Source organism: Lagenorhynchus albirostris, chromosome 11, assembly GCF_949774975.1.
Source record: "Lagenorhynchus albirostris chromosome 11, mLagAlb1.1, whole genome shotgun sequence".
Lineage (NCBI taxonomy): Eukaryota > Metazoa > Chordata > Mammalia > Artiodactyla > Delphinidae > Lagenorhynchus > Lagenorhynchus albirostris.
In genome coordinates, this window is record NC_083105.1 from 6,634,793 (window position 1) to 6,647,860 (window position 13,068).

The 13,068-nt window shown below is 50.8% G+C and overlaps 1 protein-coding gene across 4 annotated transcripts in view; it reads left to right on the forward strand.

Moving 5' to 3' along the window:
* Positions 1-13,068, forward strand: part of PACSIN2 (protein kinase C and casein kinase substrate in neurons 2) — a 139,727-nt gene that overhangs the window by 97,481 nt on the left and 29,178 nt on the right. For all 4 annotated transcript variants that reach the window (XM_060164914.1, XM_060164913.1, XM_060164916.1 and 1 more), the window contains exon 2: positions 1,797-1,935. In XM_060164914.1, coding sequence (XP_060020897.1) covers positions 1,876-1,935 — 60 coding nt within the window. In that variant the 5' untranslated portion in view covers positions 1,797-1,875. The remainder of the gene's footprint in view (positions 1-1,796; positions 1,936-13,068) is intronic.

The following is a 13,068-nucleotide window of genomic DNA, read 5'->3' on the forward strand; positions in this document are numbered from 1 at the left end:
ACAGGAAGGGAATGCTGTGAAACGTAGCACCAGGGCCCAGGCCAGAGAAGCCTGTCTGGCCTTTATTTATATCCCAGGGATGAAAAGGACACGCTGCCTCTGTGATTATGGAGCAGAGATCCTGCCAGCATGCTGTCTGCAATAGTGCGTGTGTGGCACCCATGCGACTCTGCCTGGTTACAGAGTGCGTGCATTTGGAGTATTTGGCTTCGAGGTACCATAATTTGCTCTTTACTTCAAATTTATTGTCCGTACAGAGCTGTATTCAAGTTTGGAAGCTGTGAAATACATCAGATTAAACCTTTTAATTAGCAATTAGATCTTAGGTTGTAAGATACCTGATTTATTTAAATTTGAGACCATTTTTAGAAAACATCTTGGTATGATAGAGAGAACATCACCTTAACAAACAGGCACAGTTGGTGTCCTCCTGGTCTCCACCATTCGTTGCTTGGGTGACCGTGGACAAGTTACTTAGCCTCCCTTAGCATCAGTTTTCTGAGCTGTAAAGTAGAGATAAAAGTAATGATAGTGATAATAATTACTATCTAATAATAATTACATTATCATTTACTACATAGCACTTACTGGAGACCACGTACTGTTCACCCCTGTATGTCCTGCTGCATTTTTACCCTCACAGTAATTCCTTGCAGTATTGTCTCTTTTACAGATAAGGCCACTGAGGCACGGAGAGGTTAGGCACCTTGCCCACTGTTGCCCAGCTAGTGAGTAATGGGTCTGGGATTAGAGCCCAGGCAGCTGGTATTCCTTACTCTGCTTCTAGACTGTCTCACAGGGAATCACGAGGATTAAGTAGGATAACATGTGGGAAAGTACCTAGAACAAAGCAAAGTCTTGCACCTTGTAAGTGTAACAATGTAGATCACTCTGCCTACCCTGCCCTACCTTCTCCCTCCTCTGGCTAAGCTGAGGCTTTGGACTCCTGACTGCGGCAGTTAGGAAAGTTTCAGATCTCTGGCTGTGTGGTCTGAATGCAGGGTGATATATAAGGGAGGGTGGAATCACTTTTTCACCAGGAAGTCAGGGAATCTCATCTGGTTGTGGACGGGTCATTCCATCAACGTGATTTGTGCTTGTGAATATAGCGGGGGGTCCTTCAACTTCTTCCCTCTGGCAAGGGAAATAATCACCCTGTTACCCTTGCTTGGATTTAGAACTTTACTCTTTCTAACTGACCCTCACACAGACTGTGTCAGAATAAACTGGTCTGAATTGGGGCATCAGTGGCTGAAATGAGCCAGTCATGGAAAGGGGGAGACAGCACCCAACACAAGCAAAGCCTGGTGGAAACTCTGTGGAGAGTGGAGTCAGGTGTCGAAGGTGGGTTATTTCCACTCACATTTTACCCCAGGTCCTAGTCCTGTCGGATGGGTAGGACAGGCTGGAACAGAGTGAGCCCCGAGATGCAGGGACTCTGCTTTGGCGTGTTCTCCTCACATGTTCTCTGTCCCCTTCTCCAAGGGATGAGGCCAATTAAGGTTATCAGTCTGTTGATTTAAGCACAGGGACTGTTTGCAGAAAGCTCTTTGAGCTCCTCAGTTAAGATGTTGAAAGGTTTACTTGTTACTGTGAAATACACACACACATGCATATAACACACACATGTATGTCAGTGCCAAGTTTAGAGTTTATTGACTTTCTCCCACCAAAAGGAGACATTTTAGACTGCTCTGTACTGAAGGCAGTAATGGAAATGGAAGTTGTGAAATGGAGGTGGCTTGCTTTTTTACCTTGGGAATTTAAAACCACAATGATATGTTTTTCTTTTATAGGTTTGTCTACGGATTTTGAGCATCTGAAGCTGACCTCTGAATTTAAGCATTCCCTGCTGCTCCCTCACCCTTTGAAGAGATGTCTGTCACTTATGATGATTCCGTTGGAGTCGAAGTGTCCAGCGACAGCTTCTGGGAGGTAATGCCCATGATTTCTTCTGGATGAATACAGAGACCAAGCCAATCGTGTCTGACACCCCCTCCCTCTTTTGTGGCTGGGATTTGGGGGATGAGATGAACATACCCCGAAACCAGCCAGGCATTTGTGGTCAGATCTAGGTGGCAGCAGGTATGGCTTAGCTCTCAGTGAAGGTGGTAAACTTACCTTGTTAGGAGAGTTGGATTAATGAGAGAGGTTAGAGGTGTTAATTAAGGTCTTGTCAATTTGTCCATTCTCAGAGCTTCCTTTCCACGTTTAGCCTTGATATGACTTGGTGTGACGTACACTAATTACCGGGCTTGGCCTGAGAAGCGGCATTACTTTTGAGTTTTGTATGGAAAAATGGACGGCGGTGATGTGACATCATGTTGGACAGTACAGGCAGGTGGCCAGAGGACTGAACACACTACCCTTGAGCTTGCTGGAGCATCTTCTTGTTAGTCTGTGCCCATGAGGAATTCCTTTCCTAATCAGATTATTTTGTGGTGTGTATGGTTTTTTTTTTGGAGGTTACTCTTCCTGAACCCCACTTACTTCCTGCCTGCTGGTTAAAGCAAAGTCCATGTTTGATAAAACTTCGTTCATATGGCAAAACCCCCGGAACCTTCTCCGCAGCTGTGGGCTTAGTGGAAAGAGCACTGGCTCTGTAGTTGGAAAGATCTGGGTTCTGATCCGAGCTGTGCCATTACTAGCTGTCTGTGTGACCTTGGGCAAGTCGCTTGACTAATCTGAGCTTCAGGGTTTTCATCTCTAAGAGGGAAAATGATACTGGTCTTCGAGGGAGGTTGCCAGGATGAAATAAGAATAGAGACATCGGCGCCATGTGGGTGCTTTCCTGTTACAAAAAGCTCAAGTGCTGCAAAAGATGAGGGTGAGGCCCTGGGTTTGCTGGAAACTAAAACACATTAGTTCTATGAACTTAGATTAATTAGGTGTATAATTTTGTCTGACATCAAATACCATCTGATATTATAAATTTATTTATTTTATTTATTTTTGGCTGCTTTGGGTCTTCATTGGTGCGCACGGGCGTTCTCTAGTTGCGGTGAGCAGGGGCTACTCTTCGTTGCGATGCACGGGCTTCTCATTGTGGTGGCTTCTCTTGTTGCGGAGCATGGGCTCTAGGTGCACAAGCTTCAGTAGTTGTGGCTCACAGGCTCTAGAGCGCAGGCTTAGTAGCTGTGGCGCGTGGGCTTAATTGCTCTGCGGCATGTGAGATCTTCCTGGACCAGGGCTCAAACCCATGTCCCCTGCATTGGCAGGCGGATTCTTAACCACTGCGCCACCAGGGAAGCCCTCCATTTGATATTACAGTCTAACAGAGACAAGTGATCACAGGAGCCCAAGTTTTAAAAAGATGGACTCAAGGGCTTCCCTGGTGGCGCAGTGGTTGGGAGTCTGCCTGCCGATGCAGGGGACGTGGGTTCGTGCCCCGGTCCGGTAGGATCCCACATGCCGCGGAGCGGCTGGGCCCGTGAGCCATGGCTGCTGAGCCTGCGCGTCCGGAGCCTGTACTCCGCAGCGGGAGGGGCCACGACAGTGAGAGGCCCGTGTACCGCAAAAAAAAAAGAAAAAGAAAAAGGTAGGTGAAAGTTGCCAGTGTGTATTGTCAGCATCTATTAAGTAAAGTAGCTTGAACAAGTCCTGTCATTGATGTAAACCCTTAGGCACCCTGTTAAATTCTTAACTGTGATGTCAGTAGACAAGAACATCTCTTGTATGAAGAATCCTAAGGATTCTTCAGGCTCTGCTCATCTTGTGATGCTGTCCCTGAAATTACTCTTCATCTCATATAAATCAGCAGTGCCGCCCTCCTCCTCTGATGGGTGTGCCCTGGATGGCTCAGGCTGAACCGGCCCTGCTCGTCTCTGAGCGACTTAGGCGCACGTTGCCAGGTGCACATCTCCAAGCTGCCAGCAAGTTCCCTCTTTCCCATGGAAGGCCGCTTCTCACTGGTGTGACCCACAGAGCTGTACAATCTAAAGAAAGCCTTGCGGTCTCGAGGTGGAAAAGTCTTTTGTGCTTAATTTTACTCCTTCCCACCAAAAGGTGCTAACTGAAGTGGGTCATTCCAGAACCATCTTCTGCATGCTGGCTGTGTGCTTGCACAGGAGGGACATGGCCCTGCCCTCCGGGAGCCTTCGGCTGTGACATTTGGAAGTAAGCTCCCAGAGGGAGGAGACAGATCACTGTTTGAGGTGCTGTAGAATTTGCTGGGGTGCAAGGGGGAGGTAGGGCTCCCCCTAGGGTGGGGGGCAGGAAAGGTAGCATGGAAGATAGGCAGGATCAGTACTTACTAAGCACTCAGATGTTTGCTAGATGAATGAGTGAACAAGTAGTGATCTTGGGAGGAGAGATTACCCACAGGGACATAATATCAGCCAGAAGTATTTAGTGGGCATTTGGAGGGGACACTTTCTGTATCCCCAACACCGTAGTAAACGATTCAGAAGAGAAGAGGGGTGGATATCTGATTCCCACAGTGAAGGTATTGGGAGGAGAAAGGATGGTGGCCTCCATGGAGAGTGAGGGCAATGAGGCCAAGCCACAGCTCTGCTTCTCAGTGTCATGGCGTTCAGAGGAGAGGGGTCTGCTGCTGGCATCACCAGAGAAGATACGTGGGATGGGTGGGGCTGGGCTATGAGTTGGGAGCAGGGACAGCATTCTAGGCCAGAGCAATGTCTGGAGGTTGGAATGAGCATGGCCTTGCAGAGGGCTGAGGATCTTGACCTCTTTGGAGCCAAGGGTCTGTTTTGGAGGTGAGAAGTCATGTGGGATTAGGTAGGTTGAGGCCTAGGGGAGGTGGTTCCCCAAGAGGATGACTCCTTTAGCCACCAGTTGGCTGAAGTTGGAGGCTGGCACATCCTGCGCACAGGCTCCCCAGTGGGGCATGGGTGGCTCGGTCGCTTCTGGCAAGTCCTGGCTCGTGCGGGGAGCCTGCAGGTGTCCCCCGCGTCCTTCACTTCCAGGCCCTCTTTCTGGGTCTCCTCTTTGGCTCTGGGGGCTGGGGTACAGAGAGAGCCTAGGCTGCAGGCCATGGTGCTTTTCAAGTGTTACCAGTGCTTCCTAGGAAGCCTGGCCCCCCTCTGCCCTTCATAGGCTCTGGGAACACGACAGCGGGTTTGGCCCCAGCAGGCCTGAGGGCTGCAGCCTGAATCTCTGAGGGCTCCTGAGGCCAGGCTGGGAGGGCAGACTGCTGATTTCAGGAACTGGGCCCTGCATCTGCCTCATCCCTGAGGCAGGAGCTCTGTTCAGCTGTCAGTGGTACGTGCAATTAGAGCTCAGATCTCCCCGGCTGAAGCCAGACTGGGGCTGGCCTGTACTGCACTCTCTGTGGGCACAAGGAGCCTTTGAGGAGAAGGATATTTTGGAGATGAAGAGGACATAAATATCTTGCTGTAAAATGTTCTGGGAATGTTAGCCCTAAAGAGTTGGCACATGACTAGTATTTGCTGTCTCCTTCAGAGAAGGCTCTCCCTGCAGAGTCCTCTCAGACTCAAGCACTGTGGACACAGCACATCAATGAGAACATCTCCATGTGCATCAGTATTTTGTCTGGAAAGCCATCCGTGTAAAATGGTGCGTACTTTTCCCATCCTTTTAGACCAATTTTGTACGTAACATATTTAGAAGATGCTGCTGCCCCCTGTTCATGGATTCCATAAAGCCTTATTTGGCACCTGCCACGATCCAGGCCCTGGGCTAAGTCCTGGGGTCCCAAAATGAGTGCACAGTCTTGGGACCCCAGAGCCAACATTTTTAGTGGCGGGCAGTCATGGGCGGTTGGGTGGGTGCCGTGAGTGGAAGCACGAGGTGTATGAAAATAACTGTCACCTTGCCTCTCAGCAGCAGTTGTCCATTCCATGTGTTCTCCAGCCACCTCCCACATACACAGATCTGGATGGACTTCTCTGCATGGCAGCCTTGCTGTGCGTGTGTCAGCCTTATCACTATTCCACAGCACTTGGACATAGCTCCCAGCAGGCTGGTGGCTTACCTTTATTTCACTAAAGTTTCTAAATAGAACCATTAATTCATTCTTTCAAGAAAACTAGTATTTGTTGAACCATGACCAAGCATTAGGGCACTAGCCTCCCCTGTGCCATGTTCCATCTGTTCTCTACCCTGCAACCAGGGTAGCCCATCCAGAAAAGCAAACCTGTGCAACTCCCTGCCCCGGGTAGGAAGCTTCACTTTTCTGCATCACCTTCCAAGTAAAACCGCACTCTTTAGCATGCCTAAGACTTGAGCATGTGCTGGCAGCTGCTGCACACCTGGCCCTTCCTAAGGAGCTCTGCCCTGGGCTCCAGTCAAGCAGAGCCCCCCAGGCTCCTATCCACCAAGAGCTGTCTCCCTGCCTGGGAGGGTAGGGGCTGAGGGCGGTGGTCTTTTCTCCAGCCTGACCTCCATTTCTTTCCCGGGGAGCCCCTCCTCCGGGCAACCTTCCCTGGTCCTCCCTGGCAGGCCTAGGCAGCCTTCCTGCCTGCCTAGCATGCTGTACCGTTTGCTTCTCCCTCTAGGCTGTGAACTCCCTAGGGGCAAAGATGTGATTCTTCCCTGGGAATCTGATACTTAGCACAGTGCTTGACACACTAAATGATTGTTGATTGAATGTACAAGTGAATCAGAGAAAGGATAAGGTTTGATGCTGGGTAATAAGATATGCCCTGCTCATAAGAAGCTTACAAACAAATATTTGGAATTAAAATATGTATGCAAATAGCCATAATACTGAACAGAAATCATTATTTCAGTAAACACCTACAGAGCACCCACCATGTGCCAGGTCCTATTCTAGGCCTTGAAGGTGCAGCATTAATAAACAGACAAAAGTGCCTTTTACATCTGGCAAATGCTGTGAGGATGTGGAAGAGGGCCCTCCCTCCTGAGCGCGTGGACTGTGCTGTGTCATCGGTGGCTCCAGGAGAGCAGTGACTTTCGCTGCCCCTTGTACCCCATGCATGGGTGTGTACGCACTGCCAAGTCATGGAGCTGTGTGCCCATAAGCTCTATGCTATGGTCTGGGTACTCTCTGTGGGAATGTTAACCCACAACAAGAAGTTTAGCAATGAAAACCAGTGATAGCGGCTAGCATTTATTGCACACTTGCTCTGTGCCAGGCACCTACTCTGCTTTACGTGGGGGCGCTCAGTCCTCTCGACTGCCTCTGCGATTGTGAGCTCCACTTTACAGGTGGGGCAGCTGAGGCTCGGGTGGTTTGATGGTGCTAGCAGTGGGTGGAGCTGGGATTTGGGCCCAAGCACCTGCTCTCTAGAACTGCTCTCCTGCCTCTGCTCTCAGCTTCCTGGGAGCTCCTTATAGTAGAGAGGTATTCCTTTGCAGTGACTGCCACGTACTTAAATGCCTCTGCTTCGGCGTGAGGAAGTAGCATCCTGTCTGGGTTCAGGCCTGGTGCCAGCGTTTCTTAGTGTGTGACCCTGAGGACTCGGAAGAGAAGTAACCTGCTCACTGTCCTAGGCGCGAACATGGCATTGCTAATTCCTACTTCCCAGGATGGTTGTGAGAATTATAGATAACACCCGCAGCGCCAGGGTCCGAATGGCTCCGAGCCCGAGTGGTCTCAAAGCGTCACCTCTTCACGTGTGAGCGCCGCACCCGTGGAGACAGGCAAAGACGGGCGAATCAGGTGGCCTTTCACCTGGTCCATGCAGGCTTGCCCCTCCCCTGCCTAAATGCCGTTGTTCTAGATGCCAGCTAGCGAGCTGCTCAGCTCTGGCCTTGAGAGACTCAAACACTCAAGATGTTTTGCGGTCAAGCTTATTCTCTGAAGATAGATTTTTATTTTCTCTCTTGATTTCAGTGATGTCAAAGTAACTTTTGTAAGCCCTGTAGGAGAAAACGTTTTCCATTTCTACTCAGTAACAAATAGAAATGCATGCTTTTAGAACTGGAGAAGTCTTGGGCGCTCAGTTAGCCTGTGGTAGCCTGGCTGCACTGAGACACCTTTATACCAATGTGTGGGTGTGGACGGTGGGCCTGGTGCTGAGGACCCAGGCATGGCGATGGGGCGGAGGCGCTTGTGTCCTGTGGCGGAGGGTTTTCTTTTTTAACAGGAGTCAGGAAGTTCAACCAGGGAGCTGGGGGAGGGACGGGGTGCTGTGGAAGCAGCAAGCTGGGGAGGGGGTGGACATGGTGGAAGCGGGGTGCTCCCTGGAGGAAGTGCTATTTATTCCCACTTTTCCAATCTGATGATTTCCACACTAGGTCTTTTGGCTTTTTACCCCGGGGGGTTCACCGATTTCAGAAACCTCTCTAACCATCCCTGCCTCCTTTCACTGTTAGAGTTTCTGCCAAAAGCGGCTTGGTCTTCAGCGAGCCCTTACTTAACAGAGCCGGAACTTATCTCACCGTCAGGGTTGGCGGCAGCCCTTAGAGCGAGGAGGTGCCACTCATGCAGCACCTACTGGAGCATGAGGGGGAATAAGAGGGGGCAGCGACCTGGTCACCAGGCAGCCGTATGCTCAGGCTGCTTCCCGGACGCCTGGCTGAAGCATGAGTGTGTGCACGTACCCTCATGCCGGGGAGACTGGGCGCTCCAGGGCAGGGTCTTCGGGGTGGTGGCTCACAGGTGGGGCATGTGCTGTGCTCAGGAACAAGTCCCCAGGCGTCGCTGGGCCTTTATCCTGACATCTGAGCAACGTGTGCCGAGAGGGCAGAGCACGGTGAGCCTGGCTGACCAGTCTTGAGGAGGAGTTCAGGTCTAAAATAACTTTGTTTAAACACATCCTTCCTCTGTATGTTATTATCTGTTCTGCTTTGAGTTAGATCTGAGAACTGGAATTTCTCACTTTGCATTTCATCCATTTTTCAGCTTGTCATTTTGAACATTTAGATTAAAGATTGATAATGCAGTTATTTTTAACATTGTTGAAGTTTGGGATTTGTGCTTTAAAACTCTCAAACAGCAAGGGTGATGAGCCACAATTTCTTCACCCTCCTACTTGATGAATACAAATTCCAGGAACAGGGGATAGGGCTGGTAAGTGTTGGGGATGAGATCTGAAAACCAGGAGTTGGGACTGAGGCCCGAGGCAGTGACAGGACTAGTTTGGGTCAGCACACAGGTCAGGCTCAAGGTGGCTGGAAACTGAGGCTGTACGTAAACAGCAGCAGCAGCAGGCCAGCAAGGAGCCTTGATGTCTAACGCTCTTGGGGCCCTGCCAGGTAAACTGCATTACCCTGTTTCCAGTATGGGGAGCCCGGTGAGGTCAGGTTCAGGGGAGCACTGAAGTGAGGAGATCCTAGACCTTCTGTTCCAGTGCAGGACAAATTGGGAGCCCAGATGGTGGGTGAGCTGGAAGGTAGGTTGGAGAACTGGAAGTGGAATCCTGTAGAAACGAGGACTGCCAGAGCACAGTTGGAGAGCAAGGCAACGAGTTCATGGTTCCCCAAGGATACGCCTTACTCCTTGGTCCTTTCAAGCACATCACAGATTTTACAACCTTAAGATCGATTGTGACCCCTTTTTTGGAAAGGGAGGTTCAGAGTAGGGGTTGGGATGGATTGAAGAAGGGTGCCTGAGACGGGAGGCCCTGCTGGTGTGTACGGATATGGCCTCTGCTGTGCCCTCTGCAGGGAATGCAGGTGGGGAAGTAGTGGCACTGAAAGGCCCAGTCCTGCAGCCGTCTCGGCCTCCCTGGACATGGCGGGACGTGGAGATAAACTGACTGGGAACTGGAATTTCACTGAAAGCCGTGCAAGTGCAATGAAGGAACTGCGAGGCTCTCCTGCTGGTTTGTGCTTGGCAAAAGTGTTAGTTGCTCACTTGTCATCTGTGGAGTTAATATCTGATGATGTGCTGAGAGGTGATCCTTTTTAGCTTTTGTGGGGAGAGCTCAAGGGACTCATTGGATTAAGAACTCAATAAATAAAGGATCATGACTTACTTCATTGCCTGTGCCTCTAGCTGGGCACTCAGCAACTTCTCAGTCCCCTCCTGTCTACATGGAACGGAATCTCTGCTCCCAGCATCATTTGGGCATTGAGAAGATATTACAGGGTGCCCTCTGTGTGCCTGGCATGGTGGATGGAGAAGAATAAAGGCACAGTCCTTGCCCTCAAAACCCGTATGTTACCACATTTTGCATGTGACAGCAGACATCGCAGCAAAAGTAACAGGGAGGGATGAGCTGCTGGGGAGGGGGTACCTTCATGGAGGGGGTGGCATCGCGTATAGCTCATGCTCTGTGGGCCTCAACATGCTGCCTCAAGCCTTCAGAAAGTGGCCTTGCCCCAGAGGTCCCTTGGCTCTTACCTCAAACATTGTTTCCTCCAGGCAGTCCCAATCTCCTGGAGTGTTCCTTCCAGGAATTGCCACCGTCTGTAACTGTTACTTGACCGAAGTCCCACAAAGGTAGGGATGATGACAGTTTGTTCACCATTGCATCCCTAGTCCCTTTCATAGTCCTTGGCACGCAGTAGGTGTTCACCCCGTATTTGTGAGTGGCAAGAGGCTGTTGCCAGACCCTCAAAAACTGAGAGTTGGGAGTGCTTCGGGAGGTCGCCAGCCATGTAGCCAGCCAGATACCTGGAATTGTGAAGGTCTCTTGGAGGTCACCTAATCCTGTCCCTTCTCTTCATTTTGTGTCTGGAGGGACAAGATGAAGAAATGGCAGGTCTTGGGGCTTCCCTGGTGGTGCAGTGGTTGAGAGACTGCCTGCCGATGCAGGGGACACGGGTTCGTGCCCCGGTCCAGGAAGATCCCACATGCCGCGGAGCGGCTGGGCCCGTGAGCCATGGCCGCTGAGCCTGCGTGTCCGGAGCCTGTGCTCCGCCACAACAGTGAGAGGCCCGCGTACCGCAAAAAAAAGGAAATGGCAGGTCTTGTCAAGTGATGGCTGCCCCAGGCTAAGAGCACATCTGACTGGGAAGAAACCCACCCTATGCTGTGAACTTACCAGTGCATACATCCTCACAGAATCCACCGTACAACTGAAGGGATAGAAGCGCAGGCAGAGAGACCTGGTCATTTCTTTCAGGGCAGGACCAGCTCTTTGCTGCTCCCCTCGTGAGCAGGGGTAGAGGGAAGGTGGCCTCATCAGAGAGGGCCAGGGGCTGATGGCCACCTCTTCAGGCTTGTCTTTCATCCTTATCTTTCAGGCTGATTGAGAAGCTCCTGGAGCCTCTGGGCATACTGTAGCAGCTTTGGACAGAATGTTGGTCTCTGACTGTGTGCACGTGCCTGGAGGGGCACCACCAGTGGCTTTTCTTTCTTGTCCAGTCAGCTTGGCACAGCTGGCTCACTCTTGGACCTGCCTCTCCAGGGTGTAGAGGGAGCAGCTCTGGTGCTTGGGACTTCAGAGTCACAGGTTAAAGAGCATGAGCGTTCTGAGAGTAAAATCAAGGTCATGTTTGTCAAGCGGTCTTAGTAGTTTACAGGTTTGGGGGTCCTGGCATGAGCCTCACCGGCACCAAGAGGAATCAGGGGGATTCAGGAGTGGGGTTCATATACTGCGTCACAGTCTTGAACTCTGTGGCCTTTCCTGGAACCTGCAGGGCTGGTTGGAAACATACACATCACCTGATATGGACCCGTTAAGTCTTCATTCTACATGCTCTCTATTCTCAGCCTGAGGAAGGTTCTAGAAGGTGGGGTCTGCCTCCTTTTGGCTGCATGATTATGGGTGACTTTGCCTCTTCAAACCTGTTTCCTATTCTGTAAAATCCTCCTGCCTGGGATCATCACAGGATTAAATGAGGTTGCATGTAGAGCTGTGAGCACTCTGCCTGGCAAAGGGTAGGTGTGCTCTATTATGATGCTGCCACTGATGGAAAAACTCTGCGGCGCCTGTTACCAAGAGGTTTGCAGTCCAGCTGGGGCAGGGAGGCTAACATGCACACTTGTGACCCATGTGGAACAAGCTACGACTGTGGGGCATGGGGACAGTGTTTGGAAGGGCCCTCGTGGCCCCCAGGTGGACCAGCCAGCAGGACCCCGTGGTGGGGAATTGGTGTCGCCTGTCTGCTAGTGCAGGCGATCCAGGCCCGCCCCCTTGGTGGTCCGGCAGGGGTGGCAGGCGGTGTCAGGGTAGCCTCTGTGGGGAAGACCAGCTGAGCCTTAGCAGAGAGCTGAAACTGGGGCAGGTAGGACGGGACTCGTTCAGCACCACCTCCTTCTCCATTTCTTTCCCTGCTTTTGGCACCTAATCCCTCCCCCTTTCTAATATTATGGCTTTTGTGAGCATGTGTTGTAAACTGTACCCTTGCTTCATGTGCAGCTATTTTTAATTTGCATCAAGGCATCCTGTGCCCTGCCGTTCTGTTTCTTTTTCTCCTCTCTGCACTGTGTGTGAGGTCTGTTCCATTGTGGTGTCTACACAGTCCTGCACTTTTTTCTTGCTGCCACACTGGGGTGCCCCCCACATTCACCCATGCTTTCCCCAAGGAGGAGACCGACCCCTACGTGCCCTGTGACCTGAGCCAACATATCTATGGGGATAAAACTCCGGAGCCATGTGGCTGGGTCCTCCTAGGGCATGTGTATGCTTAGTGACTTAATTACTGCCTGGCTGTCACAGGCTTGCCCCAGACTGGTTTCCGCCATTGTATTCAGAAGCGGTCCTGTGTGCCCAGCTCCGCCCCACACTTGGCATTTCCCGCTCTCTACAGTGTGCCAGTCTGTACAGGTAAAGAGCTACCTTGCTGCTCTCATGGGCAGTCCCACAGTGTGAGCATCTCACTCAGGCCTTTAGCCCCATGGACTTCCACTTCTCTCTGAAGTTACCACTTCATACCTTTGCCCGTGTTCCCCGGGGGTGTCTCTTTCATGTTGATATGTAGGATTTCCTGGGATATTCCAGATTTTAGTCCCTTGTCAATTTGGACAATTTAGACAGATTAGTAGACAGTATTTGAATCTGTTAGCTTTGTCCATGATATTGGTTTCTGAAGAGAAATCCATAATTTTTGAAGTAATAAAATTTATTTGGACACGCACACACGCGCGCGCACACACACACACACACACACACGGATGTGTGTGTGCGTAACCTTATGGCTTTTACTTTTGAAATTTTGTTTAAGGAATCCTGCCCTGCCCTAAGTCACAAAGATATTTGCCGACATTTTCTTCGAGTCGCTTTATGGTTTTAC